General features: G+C 60.8%; 5 protein-coding genes across 7 annotated transcripts; 3 read left to right on the forward strand and 2 right to left on the reverse strand.

The window, feature by feature from the left end:
- Window positions 1-959: 959 nt before the first annotated feature.
- TERF2 (telomeric repeat binding factor 2) lies at window positions 960-9,747 on the forward strand. 2 transcript variants are annotated; one of them, XM_051629585.1, is made up of 10 exons: window positions 960-1,142; window positions 1,243-1,338; window positions 1,861-1,991; window positions 2,281-2,367; window positions 2,822-2,968; window positions 3,358-3,797; window positions 4,398-4,784; window positions 6,753-6,838; window positions 7,496-7,548; window positions 8,825-9,747. In XM_051629585.1, the coding sequence occupies exons 1-10, from the start codon at window positions 974-976 to the stop codon at window positions 8,981-8,983; spliced, it is 1,755 nt and encodes a 584-aa protein (XP_051485545.1). In that variant the 5' UTR covers window positions 960-973; the 3' UTR covers window positions 8,984-9,747. The 2 variants fall into 2 exon arrangements, with proteins under 2 accessions (XP_051485545.1, XP_051485546.1); XM_051629586.1 differs by having other exon boundaries at window positions 4,554-4,784.
- Window positions 9,748-10,425: 678 nt separating this feature from the next.
- TMED6 (transmembrane p24 trafficking protein 6) lies at window positions 10,426-12,334 on the forward strand. The gene is made up of 4 exons (XM_051629519.1): window positions 10,426-10,626; window positions 11,477-11,603; window positions 11,748-11,899; window positions 12,072-12,334. The coding sequence occupies exons 1-4, from the start codon at window positions 10,432-10,434 to the stop codon at window positions 12,294-12,296; spliced, it is 699 nt and encodes a 232-aa protein (XP_051485479.1). The 5' UTR covers window positions 10,426-10,431; the 3' UTR covers window positions 12,297-12,334.
- A 482-nt stretch (window positions 12,335-12,816) lies between these two features.
- NIP7 (nucleolar pre-rRNA processing protein NIP7) lies at window positions 12,817-14,187 on the reverse strand. Its single transcript, XM_051629458.1, has 5 exons — window positions 14,113-14,187; window positions 13,681-13,767; window positions 13,464-13,602; window positions 13,253-13,393; window positions 12,817-13,163 (listed from the first exon to the last, which is right to left on the reverse strand). Exons 1-5 carry the CDS (start codon window positions 14,166-14,168, stop codon window positions 13,044-13,046), a joined length of 543 nt encoding a protein of 180 aa, XP_051485418.1. The 5' UTR covers window positions 14,169-14,187; the 3' UTR covers window positions 12,817-13,043.
- A 39-nt stretch (window positions 14,188-14,226) lies between these two features.
- COG8 (component of oligomeric golgi complex 8) lies at window positions 14,227-17,869 on the forward strand. Of its 2 annotated transcripts, none has more exons than XM_051629679.1 (5): window positions 14,227-14,562; window positions 14,892-15,099; window positions 15,174-15,992; window positions 16,069-16,237; window positions 17,538-17,869. In XM_051629679.1, the coding sequence occupies exons 1-5, from the start codon at window positions 14,246-14,248 to the stop codon at window positions 17,693-17,695; spliced, it is 1,671 nt and encodes a 556-aa protein (XP_051485639.1). In that variant the 5' UTR covers window positions 14,227-14,245; the 3' UTR covers window positions 17,696-17,869. The 2 variants fall into 2 exon arrangements, with proteins under 2 accessions (XP_051485639.1, XP_051485638.1); XM_051629678.1 differs by lacking the exon at window positions 17,538-17,869 and adding an exon at window positions 16,350-16,860.
- Window positions 17,870-18,086: 217 nt separating this feature from the next.
- VPS4A (vacuolar protein sorting 4 homolog A) lies at window positions 18,087-21,474 on the reverse strand. The gene is made up of 11 exons (XM_051629680.1): window positions 21,362-21,474; window positions 20,714-20,825; window positions 20,487-20,631; window positions 20,349-20,410; window positions 19,988-20,107; window positions 19,721-19,877; window positions 19,273-19,421; window positions 19,102-19,183; window positions 18,810-19,029; window positions 18,576-18,716; window positions 18,087-18,487 (listed from the first exon to the last, which is right to left on the reverse strand). The coding sequence occupies exons 1-11, from the start codon at window positions 21,380-21,382 to the stop codon at window positions 18,386-18,388; spliced, it is 1,311 nt and encodes a 436-aa protein (XP_051485640.1). The 5' UTR covers window positions 21,383-21,474; the 3' UTR covers window positions 18,087-18,385.
- Between the last annotated feature and the right edge of the window lie 12 nt (window positions 21,475-21,486).

Here is a 21,486-nt window from a genome sequence, read left to right on the forward strand (position 1 = left end):
GAGGGAGTATCCTGGATAACCTAATGCGGGAGGAATTTCCACGTGCTTTTCCGCCTCAGTTGAGAGTCTCCAGAATGGTGTCAGGGATGTCACCACCTCCAAGCGAGGGAGATCCTGGAATGGTGGTGCAAACCATCCCCTAATCTGGAGGATCCGCTTGGCCTTTGCCCGATCCAGCCTCCTTGGCATATCCCCTTCCTGGCCTGTGCTGGCATTGCTGGGAAGCCTGGGCTTGGGATCCACTGCACCGAGTGTGAGGAACTGCGGGGAATCCCTGACACGGGGAGCCCGGCTTGTGGTGGCCGGTGAGGTCAGGGGCATTTGTGCACGGCTGGAGCACAGGGAGCCGGTGGACACAGCGGGTGGGAACGCCTGGGTGGCTGGAAAAGCAGAAATAAAGAGCGTGAGGGGAAAAAACCTCAAAGGAATGGAAAAATGCCACCTGTCGAGTACTAGAGCTGTGCCCGTGGGGCGGGGTGGGGGGGGTGGGTCCCCAGCCTTAGTGACAGGGACGGTTCTTCCCCTTCCTGCCCCTTCCTGCCCCTTCCTGCCCCTCCTGCCCCTTCCTGCCCCTCCTGCCCCTGCCTGCCCCTTCCTGCCCCTCCTGCCCCTTCCTGCCCCTCCTGCCCCTGCCTGCCCCCCTCCTGCCCCTTCCTGCCCCTTCCTGCCCCTCCTGCCCCTCCTGCCCCTTCCTGCCCCTCCTGCCCCTTCCTGCCCCTCCTGCCCCTCCTGCCCCCTCCTGCCCCTTCCTGCCCCTCCTGCCCCTCCTGCCCCTGCCTGCCCCCTCCTGCCCCTTCCTGCCCCTCCTGCCCCTTCCTGCCCCTCCTGCCCCCCTCCCGCCCTCCCTCCTCCCGCCCGCCAGGGGGCGCCAGCGCGGCCCGGCAGCGCCGCGGGGCACGCCGGGAGCCGCAGCCCCGGGGGGCGGGGCGCCGGCTCTTTCCGCCCGCGCGGCCCCGCGTCACTTCCTGGCGGGATGGCGGCGCGGCGCGGGCGGCCCCGCCGGGACGCGGGGCTGGCGCGGAGCGGCCTGCGCGAGGAGCGGGTGAACAGCTGGATCCTGCAGTTCTACTTCCACCAGGCCGTGGCCGCCTATCGCTGCGGGCGGAACCGCGACTTCCGGCAGCTCCGCGACGTCATGCAGGGTAGGCCGGGCCCGCGGGGCCCCGGGCGGGGCGGGGCGGGGGGCAGCGGGGCCGGGGCTGGGCCGCGCTGCCCCCGCGTAACCTGCCCCTCGTCCCGCAGCGCTGCTGGTGCGGCCGCTGGAGAAGGAGCCCGTGGTGGCCCAGATGCTGCGCATCATGCAACTCCTGTCACGGATTGAGGAAGGCGAGAACCTCGGTGGGTCCCCAGCGCTCCCAGCAGAGCCCCGGGGAATCCCCCGGCTGTGCTCACAGCCCGCTGGGCTGCAGAGTCCCCTGCTCGGTGTCCCTGCAGCTCCTGGGAGCTGTGCTTCCGCACAGAGCGGGGCCGAGCTGTAGGAGCTTCCCCCTGAGGGTGAGGGGCAAGAGGGGGTGGCTGCTCAGGTCTGTGTCGTGCTGCCATAGCCTAGAGCAGTGTGGGCAAACCCGGGGCTGTCCTGCTGTCCAAACGTACCAGCCTTGGCACCTCTGCTCAGCCCCATGCCTTCTGAAGTGCTCCCCTGGAACAGTTTGTTGCAGTCCGGTGCTGCTTCTGTGGCATTCTGTGCCTGGAGGAGGTGCTGAGGCTTTGCCCCTTGGCAGTCAGCCTGCCAGTCCCTCTCATTTCATCCTCAGTAGCCCCAGAGCTTGTAGCAAAGCTGAGGCAATGCAGTTGCCCCCTTCCTGTGAGGTGCGACTGACTGTGAACCCCTCACCAGCCCCCAGCTCTGTCCTCTTCCAGATTGCACCTTTGACAAAGAGTCAGAGCTCACCCCTCTGGAGTCTGCCATTGGTGTCCTGGAGCTCATCCAGAGGGAATTCTCTGTGGCTGAGAAGACGATGGAGGCTGTTCAGAAGATGGTGAAGGAAGCTGTAAGCCCTTTTCCAATAAATACTTTGCTCAACTTTTGTCTTGGAAAGATCTTGTGTAAGTGACAGTGGGAATTGCCTCACATGTAGAATATTGTTCTTAGCACACAAAACTCATCTCCTCAGTGTGTGTCCTGCTCTGTCAGTCAGTTCAGAGGGTGTTTCCCTGGAAGTTGGTGCTCAGCTGTGACCTGTGCCATGCTCAGTTGCTGGAGAGGCTTTTCCAAAGCTGGTCTAGAGCCTGCTCAGTTCGGTGTCAGCAGAGAAGCTGGTGTGTGTTTGTTTTCTCTAGGCTGTTATTGTCTGCATCAAAAACAAAGAGCTTGATAAAGCTTCAAAAATTGTCAAGAGGCACATTGGGAAGGAGCCCAAGAGCCAGGTGAGTTTGCAGGGACACAGGGTGCCTGGGTAAGGGCTGTGGGGTGTCCTGTGGGGTGCTGGGGAGTAGGGGTGTTCCTAAAGGATGTTGGAGCTCCCCCTGTCACTCGCCTGCCCTCATGGATCTTCATGAGCTTTCCAGGTACCAACCTTCCTCCTCTGCCTTGGGCAGACCCTGGCTCATGTGAGGAGTGTGAGTTCCCAGGAAGGGCTGGTTCCCAAGGCAGGAGTCCTGTTCCCCCTCTGTGGGCAGTGGAGTATCTGGGGCCAGGGGGCAAAAACTGGGAGCTGTAGAAACAAGATACCTCTCCTGCTCCTCCAGCCTTTTCCCACCTTGTTTTCCTGTAAATTGGCTGGGCCTGGAGAATGTCAGATGGGCAAGGCTCTGAGCCTGGCTCCTCAGGGTGGTGCTTCCTCCCGCGTGCCTGTGCAGAGCATTCCTCCCTCCTCCCTAGAAAACCAAGAATGAGTTGCTGACTCTCATCCGGGAGAAGAATTTCTCTCATCCCATGGTCAAAAACTTCTCCTACAAGAACTTCCAGCACAACATGTTCCAGTTCCTGAAGGCCTACATGGATGATTCGGAGCCACAGCTGCTCACGGTGGGTCCCATCCCTGCCCTGGTGTCCTGCCCTGGTAGGGGCAGTGGGAAGGGGCATGAAGTGTGGATTTGGGAGAGCTGACACTTTGCCACAAGGCCAGGAAAGAACAGAATTTGGCTTCTCTGTGCTGTCTCTGCCAGACTGAGTCAGGCTCTAGGTGCCTAATGTCATGGGTTGAAGCCAAAATACTTTAAATTGAGCCAATTCCTAAAACTTTTTTACAGTTGAACTCATTTTTCAAGCCATGTAACAAGTTCTAATTGATAGACACGAGCTCTGTGCGTGATTGAGGTGCAAGTAGAAGCTTACAATGTGTTTGGGAGGGGAAAAGTTGGATGATAGCAGGGGAGTTGTCTCCATAATGGTTCTGTGCTCTTTCTCTGTCCAAGATCATGAAAAAGACTTTGAATTCAGAACACATCGGAGAACCAAAAAATTCTGTGATGACTCCTGAGCCTGCAGGGGGGAGCCTGCTGAAAGAGCAGGCAGCAGCTCCAGAGCCCTTGGGAAGGGCCCAGGGCCCAGCAGGAGCCCCAGAGCCTGCAGAAGCAGCACAAGACCCCAGGGGAGCTGCCAACCCTGAAGAAAGGGCAGAAGACCCTGCAGCAACAGCACGACACCCCGAGGGAGCCCCCAGCCCTGCAGGAAGAGCAGACCACCCCCCAGCAGCTCCCCAGCCTATGGAAGTAGCTACTGACCCAGCAGCCACTCCCGAGCATATTGCAGCAGCAGATAATGTCTTGGAAGATGGTTCTGAGCCTATGGAAATACTTGAAGAAGCAGCAGCAGCTGCAGAACTCCCAGGAGTGTCCTTCAGGGACCTGGAAGGGTGAGCAGAGGTGCCTGGCCCTGCGCTGGGGTGAAGCAGCAGTTCTCTTCCAAGGGGTAGTTTGGTCTCTCCAGGCACCTCTGACCTTCCCCCAGTGCCAGCCTCAGAGGCTTCAGTGTCAGGCCTGGGACACGGGGACATGTGCAGGTGGTTTGGTTTGAGGTGTGGTGGACTGAAGGGTTGGGAGGGCCCTTATCAATAGGTTTGATTTGCACCCCATTGCTGAAGGTGACACTGTAGCCTGACCTTGGTGACTTGGAGCCACCTTGGTGGCCCTACAAGAACATGTAGTGATAGGATAGGGGGGAATGACTCTAAACTGGAAGAGAGAGATTTAGATGAGATAGAAGGAAGAAATTCTTTAGTGTGAGGGCAATGAGAGCCTGGTCCAGGTTGTCCAGAGAAGCTGTGGCTGCCCCATCCCTGGAAGTGTTGAAGGGCAGGTTGGATGGGGCTTGGAGCAGCCTGGTTTAGTGAAAGGTGTCCCTGCCCATAGAAGGGGGATGGATCTAAGTTACCTTTAAGCTCCCATCCAACCCAAGCCAGTTTGTGATGCTGTGATAAATCTTTCCAGCCTGCTGAGTTGTGTTTGTTTTGTAGGCAGCCCTCTGGAACTGTAACCACCTACGGGATTTCTGTCCTGAGAGAAGCTTTCAAGATCCTGTCGGACTCCCAGGATTCTGATGAGCTCTTCACCAAACTGGACGAAACAGACTTTTCTTTCCCCAAGCAACTGTCTCCTTCTGTATCCCACAGAACCAAGAGTCGGAGAGAAGAGGAGTATCAAGATTCTGAGATCTCAGGCCCTCCTGAAAGATCCCATAAGGGCAAACGCTTGTTGACCATAAGCAAACTAGTCATGGAGCAAGACAGCCAGTGCACCGAGTCGAGTGAGATCCCAGACTCTTCCCAGGAGCCAGTTGTATCCTCTGCTTCCAGACCTGTTCAGAATCTGCATGACCAGCCTGTTTCTGCTAAGAGTGCCAAGTATGAAGCCCATCTCTTGTGCTATGTTCTAATCTGCACCCAGTCCTTTGGCTTGCAGCTGACCTCAGTAGTGAGAATTACAAAACCTCTCTCTTTAATTTGGGATGGGTATATTGGCCATCCTTCTCCCCTAGCCTGTGTGGAACTGGGCAAAGCAAAGGCCCTTTCGTCCTTATGTTTTCCTGGTTGCTTCATGGAGAGGAGAACATGATCCAGCTTCTGCTGGCAGTGAGTCAGAGGTGCTTGGGTAGTATTGGTGGCTGATTCCAGTGTGTGTGTCACAGGTGAACCATGTTCCTTTGAAGCTGGAAGGAGTTGTTTGTGCATCTGGTGGAACGGATAAAACTCTTCTTTCCACCTCTTGAGAAACAGCACTGACCTCACTTCAGCTCTTTGTTCTTGAAGATTCTGTTGGTTAAGGAGCTGCCAGTTGCAGCCATCTGGCTGTTTCTTCAGTTTGTGGCTTCACCTTGTGACTGCAGGCAGAGGCATGTGAGGGTTTTTTCCTGTTTATAAGGAAACAGCAAAGCAGGCTCACTGGCAGAGCCCTAAAATTAACACTGATAGGAGACTCTTATCTCCTGAGGCTCTAACAGGGGTGTAACAAAGCTTCCTGCTTACATGCCTGAGCTGCTGCGCTTCTGCTTGGTGAAGGTGCCTGGCAGCCATGTTCTGGATCCCCAGGAGTGAAACTGGGAGGACTGAGGAGAGCTTGGTGTGTTTGAAGAGAAAACCAGAACACCATTTCCCTTGGTTCCTGGCTTAAGAATGTCAGGAACACCAAGGTTTAGCTTGGAAGGGTGGGCAGTAGAGGCCTGGGTGTGCTCTGTGTCTCTCAGGAGATGGGTTGTCTCTGAAGGACAGGAGAGGGGCTGCAGATAGAGATGTGTGGCTGACCTCGCTGTGAACAGGCATGACATCTGCAGCACCCTGCTGCTGTGCCTTGCTCAGGGCTTAGCTTATCATCAGAGATGACTCTGAGAAGGGATTTCCAGCCCCACAATTTTCTGCTTCCTTTAGCTATCTGAGAATTTTAGTTAATAAATTTCCTGTGGGCTGTGACTCTTGATCTCTTTTGGTTTTTCCTGTAGTATGTTGCAGCTGGCATTGCAGTCCCCAGGATATGTCTGGAGTTTATTTTGAGGGTGCCAGGGAATGTTGTGGGGATGGGATGAGGGTCTGTGCACTCCTCCAGAGCCGTGTGCTGAACCTGAGATGCCTTCCCACTCTACTGGGGCCTGGAGCTGTTAGTGGTGCTAACAGGATCTGTTGGGAAACCCGATCCTCTGCATTGCTGCTGGCACCTGGTTCTCACATGTTTCTGTGCATGGCAGGTGCTCAACAGTGCAGCTTCAAGTTAAAGTAGGGAACAGTTATTTAATCATAAACATCTTCAGTTGCATTGGATGTGAGAGTCAGGGGTGAACCTCTTGAAGTTGATTTTAACAGAATTTCATCTGGTAGGTTTGTGCTTGGGGAGCAGGTGATAGCCCTGAGGCATCTGACCTCAAGGAGAGGCATCTGACCACAAGGATTGGCCCCTGCACTTTGGTTGGCCTCAGCAGTGGAGCAGTAAGAGCCAGAGGCTCCTTGGGACACCTGGAGGCTTCTGCCTTCAGCTGTTGGCAAGTTTGTGCCCTACAGGGAGGCAGGGGAAGCCCAGCTGTGTGTCTGTTTGCTGCACATGCTTTGTTGTCCAGTTAATACCCAGTCAGTCACTTGTTTGGCAAATGCTGGGTATAAAATACAACCCTCCAGGTGTGCTGGTGTCTGTTGCACATTGTACCTTCTGACCAGCTCCTGAGGATCCGTCCCCCAGGAGGGGAGGAGCTGGTGGTGCATTTATCTGTGGCTCTGTGGGTGTGTTTCTCTGCCCTGTGTGCTCATCCCTGTGCTCCAGGGAGCCCTGTACCTCCATCCTGAAACTCTCCCCAGCCACCAGCCAAAGTAAATGCTTGCCTGTTTCAGGTCCTTGCAAGGAAGGTGGAACAGCTCATACGGCCAAGAGGAAAAAGACAGTTGGACTGATGAGGATGAGCTCTTCTCAGATGCGGGTAAGAACAGACCCCCTGTTGCAGGAATTCCTTGATGATAATCCTGGTCTTGGGGCTTAGCCATGGGTGTCTTGCTGCCTTCTGTGGAGCTGAATTTTGAAACCAGAAATCCTAAAAGCCCAAGAAAACCTGTAGCTGTCAGACTTGGAGAGACTCGTTCATTGTATCTCTGACCTGAAACATGGGCTAAAACCTGGCTGAGTTTCAGGCTACCCACATGTAGCTCACAGGAGGAGAATACTGGGAATACAGCTCCTTCCCTGCTCCTGCTCTAGGGCCATGAAATAAAGGTCAAGTTTGCCTTTTCAGCCAGCCCCATTTTCCAGTCCAGCTGGTGAGCAGAGGCAGACAATGAAGGCTCATTCCAACCTGGACATGAAGTGCAGCCACATCCTGGATGGATGCCCCTGTTCCTGACTGCCTGGTTTAAAACAACAGGGATCTTGTTGGAAAACTTTCCCAGAAAGCAACTGGGGCTTGGATTAGAAAGGCTGTGTGTGCTCCAGCTGCAGAAAAGGGAGAGATAAAGGAATTGGTTTTCCTGTCTGGGTCTGGATGCTTGTTGTCAGCACAGCTCAGTGCTGAGCCCGGGCAGGCTCTTGAGGGCTGTGCCTCCTGAATGGTGGAGAAGTGTCACCCTCTCATCTTCTTTTTCAGCATCGCTTGGGAACAACAGCCACACCTCTGCAGTCTTTGGTTCCAAGAAGCAGGTAAGTTGGAGCCCTTAAGTCCTTCTGGTAAGGCCTGAAATGGGGATGTGTCTATGGAAGAGCAAACTACGGAGCAATGTGAAATACGTTAGGGGGGAACCTGGTTGCTCAGGCCACATCGTCCCCAGCCCATGGGTCACTGGCAGGGTGAGCTGCCCCTGTACTTTGGCTGGCTTGAGAAGGGCTGTTTCCCAAGGCTGGTCCTCCTGGTATCCAGGTGTGATCCAAGTTGTGTAGGTCTTCATAGAGCTGGCTGGAGTTTCTGCATTGAAGCCGCCCAGTCTGGCAGGTGGCTGAAGCTGTGTGGCACGCACACGGTGCTGCTGTGCACCACGTAGCACATTCCTCCTGATACCTGCTTCCTTCAGTTAGCTTGCTTTCCCTCCAGTACAAATATTCAGGGGTCCTGCAGACCAGAACTTAAAAACATAGAATCATTAAGGTTGGAGAAGACCTCTAAGAACAAGTCCAACCATCAGCCCACCACCACTATCTGAACTAAACCATGTCCCAAAGTGTTATGTTCACATTTTTTTAACATCTGGGATGGAGACTCCACTGCTGCCCTGGGCAGCCTGGGCCAGGGCCTGACCACTCTTTTGGTAAAGAAATTGCTCCCAAGATCCAATTTAAACCTCCGCTGGTGCAACTTGAGGCTGTTTTCTCTTGTTCTGTCACTTTTGCCTTGGGAAAAGAGACCAATCCCCCTTGCTCCAACCTCCTCTCAGGCAGTTGCAGAGCTGGAAGGTCTCCCCTCAGCCTCCTTTTCCCCAGCCTGAACGCTCCCAGCTCCCCAGCTGCTCCTCCTCAGACTTGTGCTCCAACCCCTTCATTGTCCTTCTCTGGACACGCTCCAGCCTGTCAGTGTCCTCTTGGTGAGGGGCCCAGAACTGACTCCAAGATTGGAGGTGTCCCCTCGCCAGTGCCAACTTGCAGATTATTCTTTAGCACTGGTGGGCTCTTAGGTGGGCTGTAGGCAGCAAGTCCTTTGCTTCCAAAGGTGATTCCTCTTTTCATGCTGAGTGTTGTGCTGTGGGAAGCAGAGTGACTCCTGAGCTTGTGCTGGAGCTGAGCACTTCTCTTGCCTGTAACCATCAGGAGGGCTCAGCTGTGGTGAGGGGGTGAGTGTGGGGTGAGGTGCTGATGGCTGCTCTGCTGTCCTGCCCTGCACCGAGCATGGAGGACACAGGGAAGGTAACTAGGAAGGAGCTGCAGCCTCCCCTGCAGTTCTCTTCCCTGGATGCTCATGGAATGCTGCTTCCCTGCTCTTTTGCAGAAATGGACTGTACAGGAGAGCGAGTGGATCAAAGACGGCGTGAAGAAGTTTGGCGAAGGGCGCTGGAAATCCATCTGCCTGAAGTACCCCTTCCAGAACCGCACGCCCGTGATGATCAAGGATCGCTGGCGGACCATGAAAAAGCTGGGAATCCAGTAAAGTCATGAGACCTTCAGTGGGAAAACCTTTTTTTCCTTTGGAAAGCTGGACTGGAGCAGTAGCAGCAGGGAGGCTGCTGTGCTCACCCCTGATGTGTGCTGGGGACTGAGGAGCCTTGTCTCAGGTGCAGCCATGAGGTTTCAGTCGCCTGTAGGTGGCAGGAGCCACACAGCCTGATACATGCTCGGAAATGGCCTGGATTGGGATTTGCTTTTCCACCTGCAGCCCGGTGGGCTGTGGAAGTGACGGTTTGCTCTGCTCAGAGGCTGCAGAATGGCAGGATAATCCTGTTGGGGAGGATATGTTTGTGTTTTACTGGTCTGAACTGTGAGTTGTTTGTTTGGTGTGTTTGCACTCAGACCCCTGTGGTAGAGAGAGCAGCACAGAGCCCCCCCCGGGAGGCTGAGGAGGAAGATGTAGGTGAGCTGATCTGCTTTGACTTTAGTTCACTTGGTTTTTATTTGTATTTCTGCTTTGCCAGTGGCTGGTCTGTGAGTGGGAATTTCTCCCTCCCAGCTTCTGAGGCTTTAAAAACATGATTTTATTTTGTTTCAGTACTTAAAATATTGGTTATCCCTGTGTTCAAAGTTGCAGTGTTTGCTGAGTTTGGTTGCGTCTTAGGGGCACTTCTGCTAAGGTCCCCCTGTGTTCAGCCCCTGTGAGCTCTGAGGGTGCTGCCTGTTCCCTGCCTCCAGGTCCCAAAGCCAGGCTCCGTGTCCAAGCTTTCTTCTGTACAATAAAGTTCCTTTCTTGTTGGCTATTGAGAGTTGTAGTAAGTGTGAACCTCTGCCTTGCAGGTGGAAATGCAGCAATTTGGGGCATACACCATGCTGGGAATGTGGGGTTTCCCCTTTGCCCCCTGGGGTGTGGGTGCTGTGTTGGCAGCCAGTTGGGGTGGGACAATGTCTGGAGGTACAAGGTGATGCCATTTCACCATGGGCATAAGGCAGAAGTTTCTGGACTAGTTTCTGTTGCAGTCAAAGGTCAGGGGAGGTCTTGGGGGCATTTTCTAAAAGCAGCCTCTTGGCTGTGTTCTCACAGAGCTTGGGTTGGGGAGAATTCTGTTTGGAAACACCTGCTTTCCCAGTGTCCTTCAGAGGCAGCTGCTGGAATGAGCTTCCCTGTCACTTGGCTGTGCCTGCACCTTTCTCTCCCCTCCTGCTTGGAAAACCCTTTCCCTGGGGTGGACAGGAGCAGCCCTGGATGAATGTGTGTGTGTCCAGGCAGGGCCAAGCCCTTCATGCTGAAGGGCTGAGCTGGGAGAGCTCCAACCTGGAGGAGCTGGAGTGGCTCCTGCTCCACACTGAGCTCACCTGGTGGAGCTGGTGCTGCGCTTCTAACACAGCCTGGCGCTGTGAGCGCTGCTGTGGGGCAGTTAATGATTATCCCACCACCTTGGTCCTGGCTCCTGCCCTGGCAGGAGGCAGCACTGAAGCCTGGGAAGCAGGATGCTGCTGCTGGTGCTCCTGCTGCTCCTGAGCCCTGCTGGCTGCCCCAAGACTGAGCCCCTGAGCAGCTCCAGCCAGGAGCCCCTCTTCCGCGGGGCGGATCGCTATGACTTTGCTGTGGTGATCCCAGCCGGTGCTGTGGAATGCTTCTGGCAGTTTGCCCACCAGAGTGGCAACTTCTTCTTCAGCTATGAGGTGGGTGCTGGGGGACACCTGCTGGAAGCTGCAGAGGGTCTGGGGATGCAGAGCTGGGTCAGTCCTGTGTGGTCGCTGGTACCAGCTGCCTCCTCAGAGGTGGGTGATCCCTCACCTTGATCCTGCGACCTGGCTTATGGGGGAAGGGTCCCCCAAGGAACTATGTGCTGGCCAAACTCCAGACCCAGAAGGTCCTTGGTCAAGATGGAATGGTTGGTCACTAGGATGCTTCATCTCGGGGACTGTGTGGTTTTTGTTGTTTTTTTTAGGTAATTTCCATCATCAATCCCATTAATTTTTTTTTTTTTAAGTTCCTATTTTAAAACAAAGTGGTGTTGAGAGCTCCAGGTACAAGGAGCTCCCTTGCAGGGAGCTGTGGGGTGTCCTGGCACTGTGGGGGGCTCTGCCCTTCCCTGGGTGGCTGGAGGCTGTCACACAGCCCTCAAAGCCATGGCTGGAACATGTGAAGGTCTTGGGCACAGCCCTATCTGCTTGCCCCCATGCTCTATTCCCTTCCCACAGGGAAATCTGCAGCCTTTTGATCTCCTGTTTACACAAGGCTGGTTGAAGGAGAGACCAGCCATGGCTGTACCTGGCACTGGTAGCTTCCCCCCCTGTTCTGTGCTGGGCAGAGCAGCCCCCCTGGAACACAGCTCAGCCCTGGGCTCAGCACCTCTCTGTCCTGAATTCTCCAGTAGCCTCAGCTCACAGGAACAAAGGGGGCAGCTCCCTACAGACCCCAGACCAACCCCCCTGGGTCCCTGCCCTGCACACAATAGTTCTAGGCTACCATCCATTCCCCAGGTATAGAGTCAGGCCCACGAATGCCCTTTGTGTTTCCTGCCTCCAGGTCCAGCGGGCAACGGGGATTGGCAACAACAGGGACATCCTGGTCACGGCCAGTGACCCCAATGGCTTCAGACTTGGTGTTTCCCAGCATGTGCGAGGACAGATCGACTTCCTCACCAAGGAGACAGGTCCTGCCCAGCCTCTCTGCCAGCTGCAGGCAGGAGCTGCAGCTCTGAGCCTGCCCAAGCAGCCAGTGCTTCCCAAAACCTGGGGCTGGGTCTGCTTGGCAGCAGCTCATCTCAGGGAACAGCTGTCCCCATGTCTCTCCACAGGTTTCTATCAGCTGTGCCTGGACAACCAGCACAACCACTTTGGCTTCATGCAGGTTTATCTCAACTTCGGCGTCTACTACGAAGGCTTCAATGTGGAAAAGAAGCAGCCAGAAGAGAAGAAAGAGCTGAATGACACCTTGGAGGCAATTGGGGTGAGTGTCAAGGTGGCCCCAGGGTGCTCCATCATGGTAGGGACAGGCATGTCCTCCCTAGGGAGCTGAGAAGGGTGTTTGCTGGTGGCTGAGCTGCAGCTGCACTTGGTGCTGAACCGAGGGGGCAGTTCTGCCAGCCCTGGGCTCTGCCCAGCTCCCCTCCCTCCCACAGGTCAGCATCCACAAGCTGCAGCTCCACATCTTCCACATGTGGCGGTTCTACAACTTCGCCCGGATGCGGAAAGGGGCTGACTCCTTCCTGCTGGAGTCCAACTACAACTACGTCAACTGGTGGTCGATGGCTCAGAGCTGCCTCATTGTCCTCTCTGGGGTCCTGCAGCTCTACTTCTTGAAGCGCCTCTTCAACGTGCAAACCCCCAGCAGGCAGAAGTGCTAGAAGTGCCACAGGCAGAGCTGCTCTGCTCTGTCCCAGAGCAGGAGGAAAGGCTGGATCCTGCCTGGAGGAGGAAGGCGAGTCTGCCCCCTCCTGCCTCCAGCTCTAGCTGTGCCTTGGCAGAAATCATCCCAACAGAAGAAAAGTGTGATGAGATCACCTGAGCTTTGTGTGCTGGGTGGGTTTGTGATATCCCTGCCCCTCTTTCATATCTCAATGGCCTTTTTCTGCCAGACCCTCAATAAAGGAAGCCCAGCACATGCTCAGGGAGTGGTTGTAGCCTCCTGCCTGCCCCCCAGCCTCTGGGAGCCCCAGCACAGCCTGTCCTGCCTCCCAGGCAGCTGCCTGCCCTGTCCACTGGAGCTCAGCTCTGAGCCTCCAACAGCTCAGCCCTGGTCTTCCAGCCTCCCCTGGCCTCATTTCCCAAAATGAACTGGTGTCTCCTCCCTTCAGCATCACACCCCAGTGAGGTGCCAGGCATGAGGGTTCTTGCCTCAGGGCTCTGCACCAGACAAAGGCACTGTTGGAGAAAGAACAGGCTTTATGTGAGGGCAGGGTGGGCACAGGGGCAGCCCCTCCTTGCCTTGGAAGCACCCCCCAGGGTGTCAGGCTCTGTGTCAGCAGCTCCCAGCCCCCCATCCTGCTTGGGGTAGGCTCTCTGCAGCTCCCTGTGCTGCTGCTGCACTGAGGGTGCAGGACAAGGTCCATTCTGTCCAGGAATGCTCATGTCTCCAGAGCACTGGGGTTCCCTTAGGTCAGCGTGTCCTCATTCCGCACGTATTCCCCAACGTCAGCCTGGTGGAACACCACGATGGCCATGGGGTCCACCTTCCGGCACTCTTGTGTGGACTTGGCAGCCACCCCAAAGCCCTGGGGGGAATGGAGGGGAGGTGAGAGAGAGTTCCCACCCCACCTTATCCCCAGCCCTGGATAGCGCAGGGGCTGCGCAGGGCGCTCACCAGCGGGACGTCGGCCATGGAGAACACCACCACGCCCTGGTACTGCGCCGTGTTCTCCGTGATGCGGCCCAGGCCTGACTTCAGGACGTGGTTGCCGTAGAGGAAGGACTGCTCGGAGCCGGGCTTCACCCACACCTTGTACTGCAAGAGAGGCCCGGGGCAGTGAGGGGCTGGGGGGGCCGGGGAGGGGCTGGGGGATGCTCAGTCCCACCTTGGCGTAGGGGGCGAGAAAGTCCAGGGCCGTGACGCTGAGCCGGAACTTCTGCGACTTGGTGAACTTCCCGAAGCAGGTGCCCAGAGACACCAGGCTCTCCCGGGGGATGCTGGCTGCCACCTTCAGCAGCTTCTCGCTGTAGGGGAAGCAAAGGTGAGCGGCTCCCGGCCCCGCGGCCCCGCGCGGGTGGCTGCGCCCGCCGGTCCCTGCTCACCTCAGGTAGTAGACGCGGTCGCGGTGCAAGCGGAAGCAGTAGGTGCCATCAGGCCGGTCCACCAGCAGCTGGATGTTCTCGCCGATGCTGCGGGAACAGACCCGTGAGCCCGGACCTCGTGTCCTCTGGTCTCCGGGCGCTCCCACCCCCGGTCCCGCTCCCCGGACCCCCCAGCCCCGGACCCGCTGTCCCTGCTCCCCCCTCCCCCGGCTCCTCCCTCTCCCTTCCCCACCCGCGGGCACGTCTCCTCGTCCCGATCTCTCCCGCTCTCCTCTCCCACCCCACGCCCAGTGCCCCCCGGTCCCCAGCACCTCTCCGACCCCGGTTTCCCCCCCCCGGCTCCAGGTTCTCCCCACCCCCGTGCCCGGTTCCCTCCGGTTCCCGTCCCCCCTCCTCGGGCCCCACGGCCGTGCCCGTTCCCAGCCCGCTCACTATCGCCCGAGCTTCTCGAACACCGCCCGCGTCTCCGCCTCGGTGAGCGGCCGCATCGCGCACGCGGGGACTCGGAAGCGGAACCGGCGGAACCGGAAGTGTCGTGGCGGCGCGGCGGGCTCCGGGCGGCGCGATGGCGGCGGCGGCGGAGGAGGCCCGGCTGCTGGCCTGGCTGCGCGGCCCGGCGGCGGGGCCCGGCGGCCCCGAGCTTTCCGCCTACGTGGCCGAGCTGGCGGCGCTGGGGCTGGCGGAGCTGGGCCGGGAGCCGGCGCGGCTGGCGGCGGAGCGGGCGCGGGTGGGGGCCGAGACCCGCCGCTTGGCCTTCGAGCACTACCGGGCCTTCATCCGCTCCGCAGAGTGCACCGGCCGCGCCGGCCGCGGCTTCGGCGGCATCGAGAGCCGCCTCGGCAGCCTGCTGGAGCGCCTGCCCGCCCTCCAGGATGCCTGCCGGTGCGGGGACGGGGAGCGCGGCAGCGGGGGGACCCTCTGCGGGCTCGAGGGACCGGGAGAGGAAGGCAGCGGTGGAAGTAGACGGGCTAAGGGGGGCTGGAAAGGGCTGGGGATGGGTCTGGGGGGGACAGGAGCAGCCCTGGCATCAAGGGGGGCTCCTGAGGGCTGGGGAGGGTGAGGGGGGTCCTGGTGCTGAGCCCAGCGAGGATGGGGCTGGCTGGGCCTGGGGGCGGCTCTGGAGGGGCTGGTGTGGGCTGAGGGGTCCCCGGATCCCCTGCTGCAGGAGGGGGCCATGCCGATCCCATCCTGAGCCCATCCCAGTCCCACAGGAACTTCATGCGTGATGCCGAGGAGATCGCCTGCAGCCGCCGGATGAACAGCCTGACGCTGAACCGGCACACGGAGATCCTGGAGATCCTGGAAATCCCACAGCTCATGGACACCTGTGTCCGGAACGGCTACTACGAGGAGGCGCTGGAGCTCGCTGCCTACGTGCGCCGGCTGGAGAGGAAGCACAGCAGCATTCCTGTCATCCAGGTAGCCCCCGTAGCCGCCCCGTAGCCCCTGTGGCCACCCCGTGTCCCCCGCGCTGAGCCCCCTCTCCTCCGCAGGGCATCGTGGACGAGGTGCAGCAGTCGTCCCAGCTGATGCTGAGCCAGCTGATCCAGCAGCTCCGCAGCACCATCCAGCTGCCCGCCTGCCTGCGGGTCATCGGGTACCTGCGGCGCATGGACGTCTTCACGGAGGCCGAGCTGCGCATCAAGTTCCTGCAGGCGCGGGACGCCTGGCTGCGCTCCATCCAGGCCTCCATCCCTGACGACGATCCCTACTTCCACATCTCCAAGACCATCGAGGCCTGTCGTGTTCACCTCTTTGACATCGTCACCCAGTATCGTGCCATCTTCTCAGACGAGGAGCCGCTGCTGCCCCCCGAGGGGCAGCCCCTCAACGAGGGGGCCATTTTCCACAGCTGGGTGTTGCAGAAGGTCTCCGAGTTCCTGCAGACGTTGGAACGGGATCTCCAGCGCAGGGTGGGCGGCCGCCTGGACTCGCTGCTGGGGCAGTGCATGTACTTTGGTCTCTCCTTCAGCAGGGTGGGGGCTGATTTCCGTGGACAGCTGGCCCCCCTCTTCCAGCGCGTGGCTGCTGCTGCCTTTGAGAAGGCAGTGGAGGAAACTGTGGAGAAGTTTCAGGAGGAGATGAATGCCTACACGCTCATCTCCACTCCAGCTGTCCTGGGGGGCAGTGCAGGGGTGCCGATGCCCTCGGCTCAGCCAGGAACGCTGCAGCCTCCCATGGTCCTGCTGGATTTTCCACCTCTTGCCTGTTTCCTCAATGGTCTCCTTGTTGCCTTCAATGACCTTCGGCTCTGCTGCCCCATTGCCTTGGCCCAGGATGTCACCACCTGCCTGGAGGATGCGCTGGGCAAGGTGAGCTGCCTGGAGCTGCTGCTTCTCGCAATTCTTGGCTCGCTTTTCATGGACTTAACAACTTTCCTCATTCCAGGTGACCAAGACCATCCTGGCTTTTCACCGGGCGGAGGAGGCGGCTTTCAGCACACAGGAGCAGGAGCTTTTTGCCCAGTTCTGCACAGTTTTCCTGGAAGATCTGCTTCCCTACCTCAACCGCTGCCTCCAGGTCCTCTTTCCTCCAGCTCAGATCGCTCAGGCACTGGGTAAGCCCCCTGGGGGTTTGTTTCTCGTGGGGAGGGTGCCATCTGTGGCTTCCCCCCTACAAGCCCCTATCCCACTGTGGCCCCCCTTGACCCCCCTTTCCCTGTCTGGCAGGCATCCCCCCCACCCAACTGCAGCGTTTTGGCTGGCTGGGCCGCATCGACGTGGTTGCCCTGAGGGAGCCGTTGGCTTTCCTCCTGCCGGAGCCGCCCCAAGAGATCCCCCCGTGTCTGGAGACCCTGCCCGGGGAAGGGGACAAGGTGCCCCTTGAGGAGGGGTCTTCACTGCCAGACGTCCCCACAACCACAGAGTAGCGGGGGGGGTGGCTGGGGCGGGCTGTGTCACCCTGAGACCCGTGTCTCCTGGGCGCGAAGAGGCCTCATCGGCCCCGCCTGCCCCCCCGCTGCCTGTGCCCCCCCGCTGCCTGTGCCCCCCCCCCCGCCTGTGCCCCCCCCGCCCCGTGCCGCCCCTCCCCGAGTTCCTGCCCTGCCGGGACCGCGTGCTGCGAGTCCTCCCCGCCGCCAGGCGGCGCCTTCGCGCTCTGCCGCCTGCGGCTCCTGCCGCTGAGTCCTCCGCTCCGCCAGGCGTCGCACTCGCTCCCTGCCTCCGTGCGCCGCGTGGTCGGTCTAGCTCCATGGCGGCGGTGTCGGTGGGCCGGCGGCTCGCGGGCCGGGCCCGCCCGGGCCCCCCGGTGCGCGGGTGCGGGGACGGGGCGGGCTGGGGCCAACGGGAGCGATCGTACTGGCGAGCGCTGCGGCGGCGGGTGCTGGGCCCGCCAGCCCCGCCCTTCGCCGTCCCCTGCCAGGCGGGAGCCCCGGTGCTGCGGGCCGCCAGCGCCGCCGTGGCCCCGGAGCGCCTGGGCGGTCCCGAGCTGCGCGCGCTGGCGGCGGCGCTGGCGGGCGGGCTGCGGCGGTGGCCGTGCCTGGGGCTGAGCGCCCCGCAGCTGGGGGTGCCGCTGCGGGTCTTCGCTGCCGAGCTGACCCCCGCCCGCTGCCGCCAGTACCCGCCCGAGCTCCGCCGAGCCCACCGCATCGAGCCCTTCCCGCTCCGCCTCATCGTCAACCCCGTGCTCCGCGTCCTGGATGCCCGTCTGGTCACGGGCCCCGAGGGCTGCACCAGCCTCCGCGGCTTCTCTGCCTACGTCCCGCGGCACTGGGCCGTCCATGTCTCCGGTACGGACCCCTCCCCCTGGGGGTTCTGCCCTGCTTGCCCCCTCCCCTGCTCTCCCCGGGGTCCTGCCCTGCCCGGTCCTGGGGGTGACACCCCTGCTCCCCAACACAACCGTGGCTCTCCCGGCAGCAGGCGTGAACGAGCAGGGAGATCCGGTGAACTGGGAGGCGACGGGCTGGGCCGCCCGCATCGCCCAGCACGAGGTGGATCACCTGGATGGCATCCTCTATGTCGACCGTATGGACACCCGCACCTTCACCAACGTCTCCTGGATGGAGCTCCTGGACTGACTGCTGCCAGCGGCCACCCCAGGGGAGCCGTGGGGGAGCCCAGAGCAGGGGCTCTGCCCAGAGCGGGGGGCCTGCCCAGGGCTCCTCCGGCACTGGGCACCTGGCCGTGCCTTGGCCAAAGCGCGGGGGGATCCCCCGAGGTGTTACTGCAGCCAATACAGACCGTGAAGCCTCGGCGTGGCTCCTGGCCCTTCTTGCCCCTTCCCCCTGGAATTATGGTGGGGGGCTGGGGGTGAGGGGTATATCCCTCTCCAGGGCTCACTGGGGCGCAGGGTCCTGGCACGGGCCAATGCTGGGTGAGGTTCCGTGGTGGGAGGCCTGGAGCTGCGTGTGGAGCACCAGGAGGGGGCTGAGAGGCAGCCCCCCCCCAGAGGGGGCCCAGACTCCAGTGGAAGCTTTTAGATTGTTTTTATTTTCATATAAACAAGACAGAACCCAAAGCAGCATTAAGTTAAAAAATAAAAAAGAGCCAGAAGAAGAGTGGGGGGCAGCGGGGGGGCTCCAGCCCGCCCAGGCCATGCGTGGGGCCCCCCCTTAGTGTCAGTCCCCCCGGGCCGTGCTCCTGCGGTGCGATGGGTGAGATGTGAGCAAAGATGAACCCGTTTGGCACAGCCGGCGTGGGGGCCGGGGGGGTGACAGTGCCTTGTCAGCGTGGCCCCCCCAGCCCCACACCCAACCACCCCCACCTCCTTAACCTTCCTGTCCAAAGTCCTCCGTGAATTTCTTCACCTTCAGCAGATCCTCAGCATTGACTGTGGGGCGGGTGGTGGCCAGAGAGCGCAACATGTCCGACTGCAACATGGGGAGGGGGAGCTGCTGGGGGGGCCCAGCCCAGCCCTGGGGGCTAAGCACCCCATGGGGGCGGGGGGGTGGCACTCACCATGCAGACAGTGGGCTCCATCAGCTTGTCACCAGGCACCTCCATCCAGCTCATCTCGATGGCGCCGGGGTCTCCGGGCGAGCACGGCGTCAGGAGATCATCCACCAGGGCACCGGGGGTGGTGCGGGAGGGGCCACGGACCTGCAGCGGAGCAGGCGGAATGGGGACCATGGCATTGGGACCCTCCGCAGCCCGGGGAGGGACCCCCCCACCTGGAGCAGCCCCCCTACTCACCTTCTTGAAGTGAGTGGCTGACTGGACCTTGCGGACGGGCTGCATCAGGGCGTCCCGTACGATGATGCTGATGTCAGCTCCAGAGTAGCCATCGGTTTTCCGGGCCAGCTCATGGATGTTGGCCTCTGTCAGGGAGTGTGGGGTGTTCCCCAGGTGCAGCTTGAACATCTGGGCCCGCGCTGCCTCCTCAGGCAGGGGGATGTAGATCCGCTTCTCGAACCTGTGGGCAGGAGGGGAGTGAGCCCAAACCCTGCCAGACCCCCGGGAGCGAGGGCCATCATGTCCCACTCACCTCCTCCTGATGGCCGAGTCCAGCACCCAGGGGATGTTGGTGGCTCCCAGCACTAGGATCCCATCGCTGCTGTTCCCCACACCTGCACACAGTGAGCAGACAGGTCAGGGCAGTCCATGGGAACAAGGGCAGTGTCTCCCCCAGCCCACCCCGCGCCGGCGCATCCCGCACCCTGCATCTGCACCAGGAATTCCGTCTTGATGCGCCGCGCCGCCTCGCTCTCGTTCTCGTTGCGGGAGCCACACAGCGAGTCCACCTCGTCGATGAAGATGATGGAGGGTTTGTGCTGCCGTGCCAGCTCAAAGAGGTTCTTCACAAGCCTGGGGACAAAGGCTGGGGATGGGGTCCTGGCCCAGGGACCCCCACACCCCTCCCAGGACCCCTGCACACCCCTCCTGCCCCTGCACACTCCAGCAACCGTGCAAGGGGTAAGTGCCATGCCAGGAGACGGGCTGTCCCTGGGCTGTGGAAGCTCGGGATTGCCCATGCTCTCCCCAGGGACCCATTAACAGGGTCACTGATGCTGGTGGCTCCTCTGCCCTGGCCAGAGCTCCGGCACTACTAGCCCAGCTGGCAAGAAGGACAGGAGCCATCCCATGTATCCCCACTGCCAGCTTACTTCTCGCTCTCTCCCAGCCACTTGGACATCAGGTCGGAGGAGGAAACAGAGAAGAAAGTGGAGTTGTTGGCCTCCGTGGCCACAGCCTTGGCCAAGTAGGACTTGCCCGTGCCGGGGGGCCCAAAGAGCAGGATCCCTCGCCAAGGTGTGCGCTTCCCTGCGGAGAAAGTTGGTGTCACAGCTCCCTGTCCCCACACAGGCCTGGTCCCATGTCCCCCTGCTCGGGGCCACCACCCCAGCACACACCCCAGCTGCCACCATCCTCACCAGTAAACAAGTGGGGGAACTTGATGGGCAGAATCACAGCTTCCTTCAGAGCTTCCTTGGCTCCCTCCAGGCCGGCCACGTCACTCCACCGCACGTTGGGCTTCTCCATCATGATGGCACCTGTGAGGGGGCGGCTCTGGCTCACGCAGCACTGCCGAGATGGGCGCCACACTGCCAGTGTCTGACAAGAGCCAGGGGAGCCAGGGCCCCCGTTCCTCCCCACACCTTTGCCCCACCAGAGCCCCCCACCCACCCCAGTCCCTGCCCCTTAGCACAGAACATGGGCTGGGGGCTCCCCTGTCCCCCTCCCCATAGCTGCCCCTCATGATGGCTGGTCAGGAGTCCTCCCCTGGCCCCTCACCCATCAGCTGCTCCTGCAGCTTCTTCTTCTCAGGGTTCTCTCCCTCGCTGTCACTGTCGCTCCTTGGGAGAGGGGACACAGGTCAGGAGAGGGACCAGCCCCGCCGTGGGGCAGGGGGTCCCTGCTCCCCCCACTCACCCCTTGTCATTTTGCGACTCTTTGACCGGCTTCTTGCCCTGCTTGCTCTTGCTGCGCAGATATTCCTTCAGCTTCTCTGCCCGGTCCAGGTACTGCACACACTTGGCTCGGATGCTCTCCTTTGCCTTGTCGCTGTGAGCCTCATCTGCAGAGACCCCCCCGAGCGTCACGGCGGCCCCGCGCCGCCACGGGCCAGCCCGCAGCCCCTCCGGAGACCCCCGGCTCACATTTGATGGCGTGCAGGAAGTACTCCACGGCGTGCTGGTACAGCCGCAGCGCCTCCTCGTAGTTCTTGGCCTTGTCCTCCTCGGTGGCTTTGGTGACCAGGTCGATGGCTTTCTGCCGGGGGAGGACACGGGGCCGCGGGCCGGGGAGCGGCACCGGGGCCGGCGCAAGATGAGGCCCTTCCCCACCCCCGAGGGGCCGGGCCAGGCCTGCTCGCACCAGAGAGGCCGGTAGGACCGGGAGCCCCGGTAGGACCAGGCCCTGCTCCCCAGCACCGCCCCGGCGGGGCAAAGGGCTGGGTGAGGCCGCCCCAGCTGAACCCGGCACCGCGGCAGGCCCCGACCGGCCCCGGGGGTGGCCCCTCCCTGATCGGCACCGGCACCGGCACCGGAGGCCTCAACCCCGACGGGCACCGGTGGGGCCCTTCCCCGATCGGCACCGGGTGAGGCATTCCCGCGGCTGCCACCGCACCGGAGCCGGCTGCGGCTTTTCCCCGATCGGCACCGGGTGAGGCCTCTTGGCCATCACCGGCCCCGGGGCCGGTTGAGGCCTGCCCGGCGCGGCCCGGCGGAAGGTGGCCGGCCCCGGCCCCGGCCCGTCCCGTCCCGGCGGAGCCTCCCCCCGGCCCCGGGGCCACCCGCCCGCGGTACCTGCAGGGTGGGCGTTGTCATCTCATCGCCCGCTGCGGCCGCCCCTGTCGCGGCCCGGCCCGGCGGCGGCGCCCCCGGGACCGCCCGCTGCGCGCGCTGCGCCTGCGCCCGCGCCCCCTGCCGGC

Source organism: Apus apus, chromosome 11 (genome assembly GCF_020740795.1).
Source record: "Apus apus isolate bApuApu2 chromosome 11, bApuApu2.pri.cur, whole genome shotgun sequence".
Lineage (NCBI taxonomy): Eukaryota > Metazoa > Chordata > Aves > Apodiformes > Apodidae > Apus > Apus apus.

Excerpts from the sequence above, each read along its gene's own strand:
- TMED6 (XM_051629519.1), top strand. The coding sequence starts at position 10,432 with ATGCTGCTGCTGGTGCTCCTGCTGCTCCTGAGCCCTGCTGGCTGCCCC. Across the intron at positions 10,627-11,476 it reads ACTTCTTCTTCAGCTATGAG|GTCCAGCGGGCAACGGGGAT; the intron begins GTGGGTGCTGGG and ends TCCTGCCTCCAG. Across the intron at positions 11,604-11,747 it reads CTTCCTCACCAAGGAGACAG|GTTTCTATCAGCTGTGCCTG; the intron begins GTCCTGCCCAGC and ends GTCTCTCCACAG.
- COG8 (XM_051629678.1), top strand. The coding sequence starts at position 14,246 with ATGGCGGCGGCGGCGGAGGAGGCCCGGCTGCTGGCCTGGCTGCGCGGC. Across the intron at positions 15,993-16,068 it reads TGGAGGATGCGCTGGGCAAG|GTGACCAAGACCATCCTGGC; the intron begins GTGAGCTGCCTG and ends TCCTCATTCCAG. Across the intron at positions 16,238-16,349 it reads TCAGATCGCTCAGGCACTGG|GCATCCCCCCCACCCAACTG; the intron begins GTAAGCCCCCTG and ends CCTGTCTGGCAG.
- TERF2 (XM_051629585.1), top strand. The coding sequence starts at position 974 with ATGGCGGCGCGGCGCGGGCGGCCCCGCCGGGACGCGGGGCTGGCGCGG. Across the intron at positions 1,143-1,242 it reads GCTCCGCGACGTCATGCAGG|CGCTGCTGGTGCGGCCGCTG; the intron begins GTAGGCCGGGCC and ends CTCGTCCCGCAG. Across the intron at positions 1,992-2,280 it reads AGAAGATGGTGAAGGAAGCT|GCTGTTATTGTCTGCATCAA; the intron begins GTAAGCCCTTTT and ends TGTTTTCTCTAG.
- NIP7 (XM_051629458.1), bottom strand. The coding sequence starts at position 14,168 with ATGCGGCCGCTCACCGAGGCGGAGACGCGGGCGGTGTTCGAGAAGCTC. Across the intron at positions 13,394-13,463 it reads TTCTCGCCCCCTACGCCAAG|TACAAGGTGTGGGTGAAGCC; the intron begins GTGGGACTGAGC and ends CCTCTCTTGCAG. Across the intron at positions 13,164-13,252 it reads CCATGGCCGACGTCCCGCTG|GGCTTTGGGGTGGCTGCCAA; the intron begins GTGAGCGCCCTG and ends CATTCCCCCCAG.
- VPS4A (XM_051629680.1), bottom strand. The coding sequence starts at position 21,382 with ATGACAACGCCCACCCTGCAG. Across the intron at positions 20,411-20,486 it reads GAGTCGCAAAATGACAAGGG|GAGCGACAGTGACAGCGAGG; the intron begins GTGAGTGGGGGG and ends CCCTCTCCCAAG. Across the intron at positions 19,878-19,987 it reads GTTCCCCCACTTGTTTACTG|GGAAGCGCACACCTTGGCGA; the intron begins GTGAGGATGGTG and ends CTTTCTCCGCAG.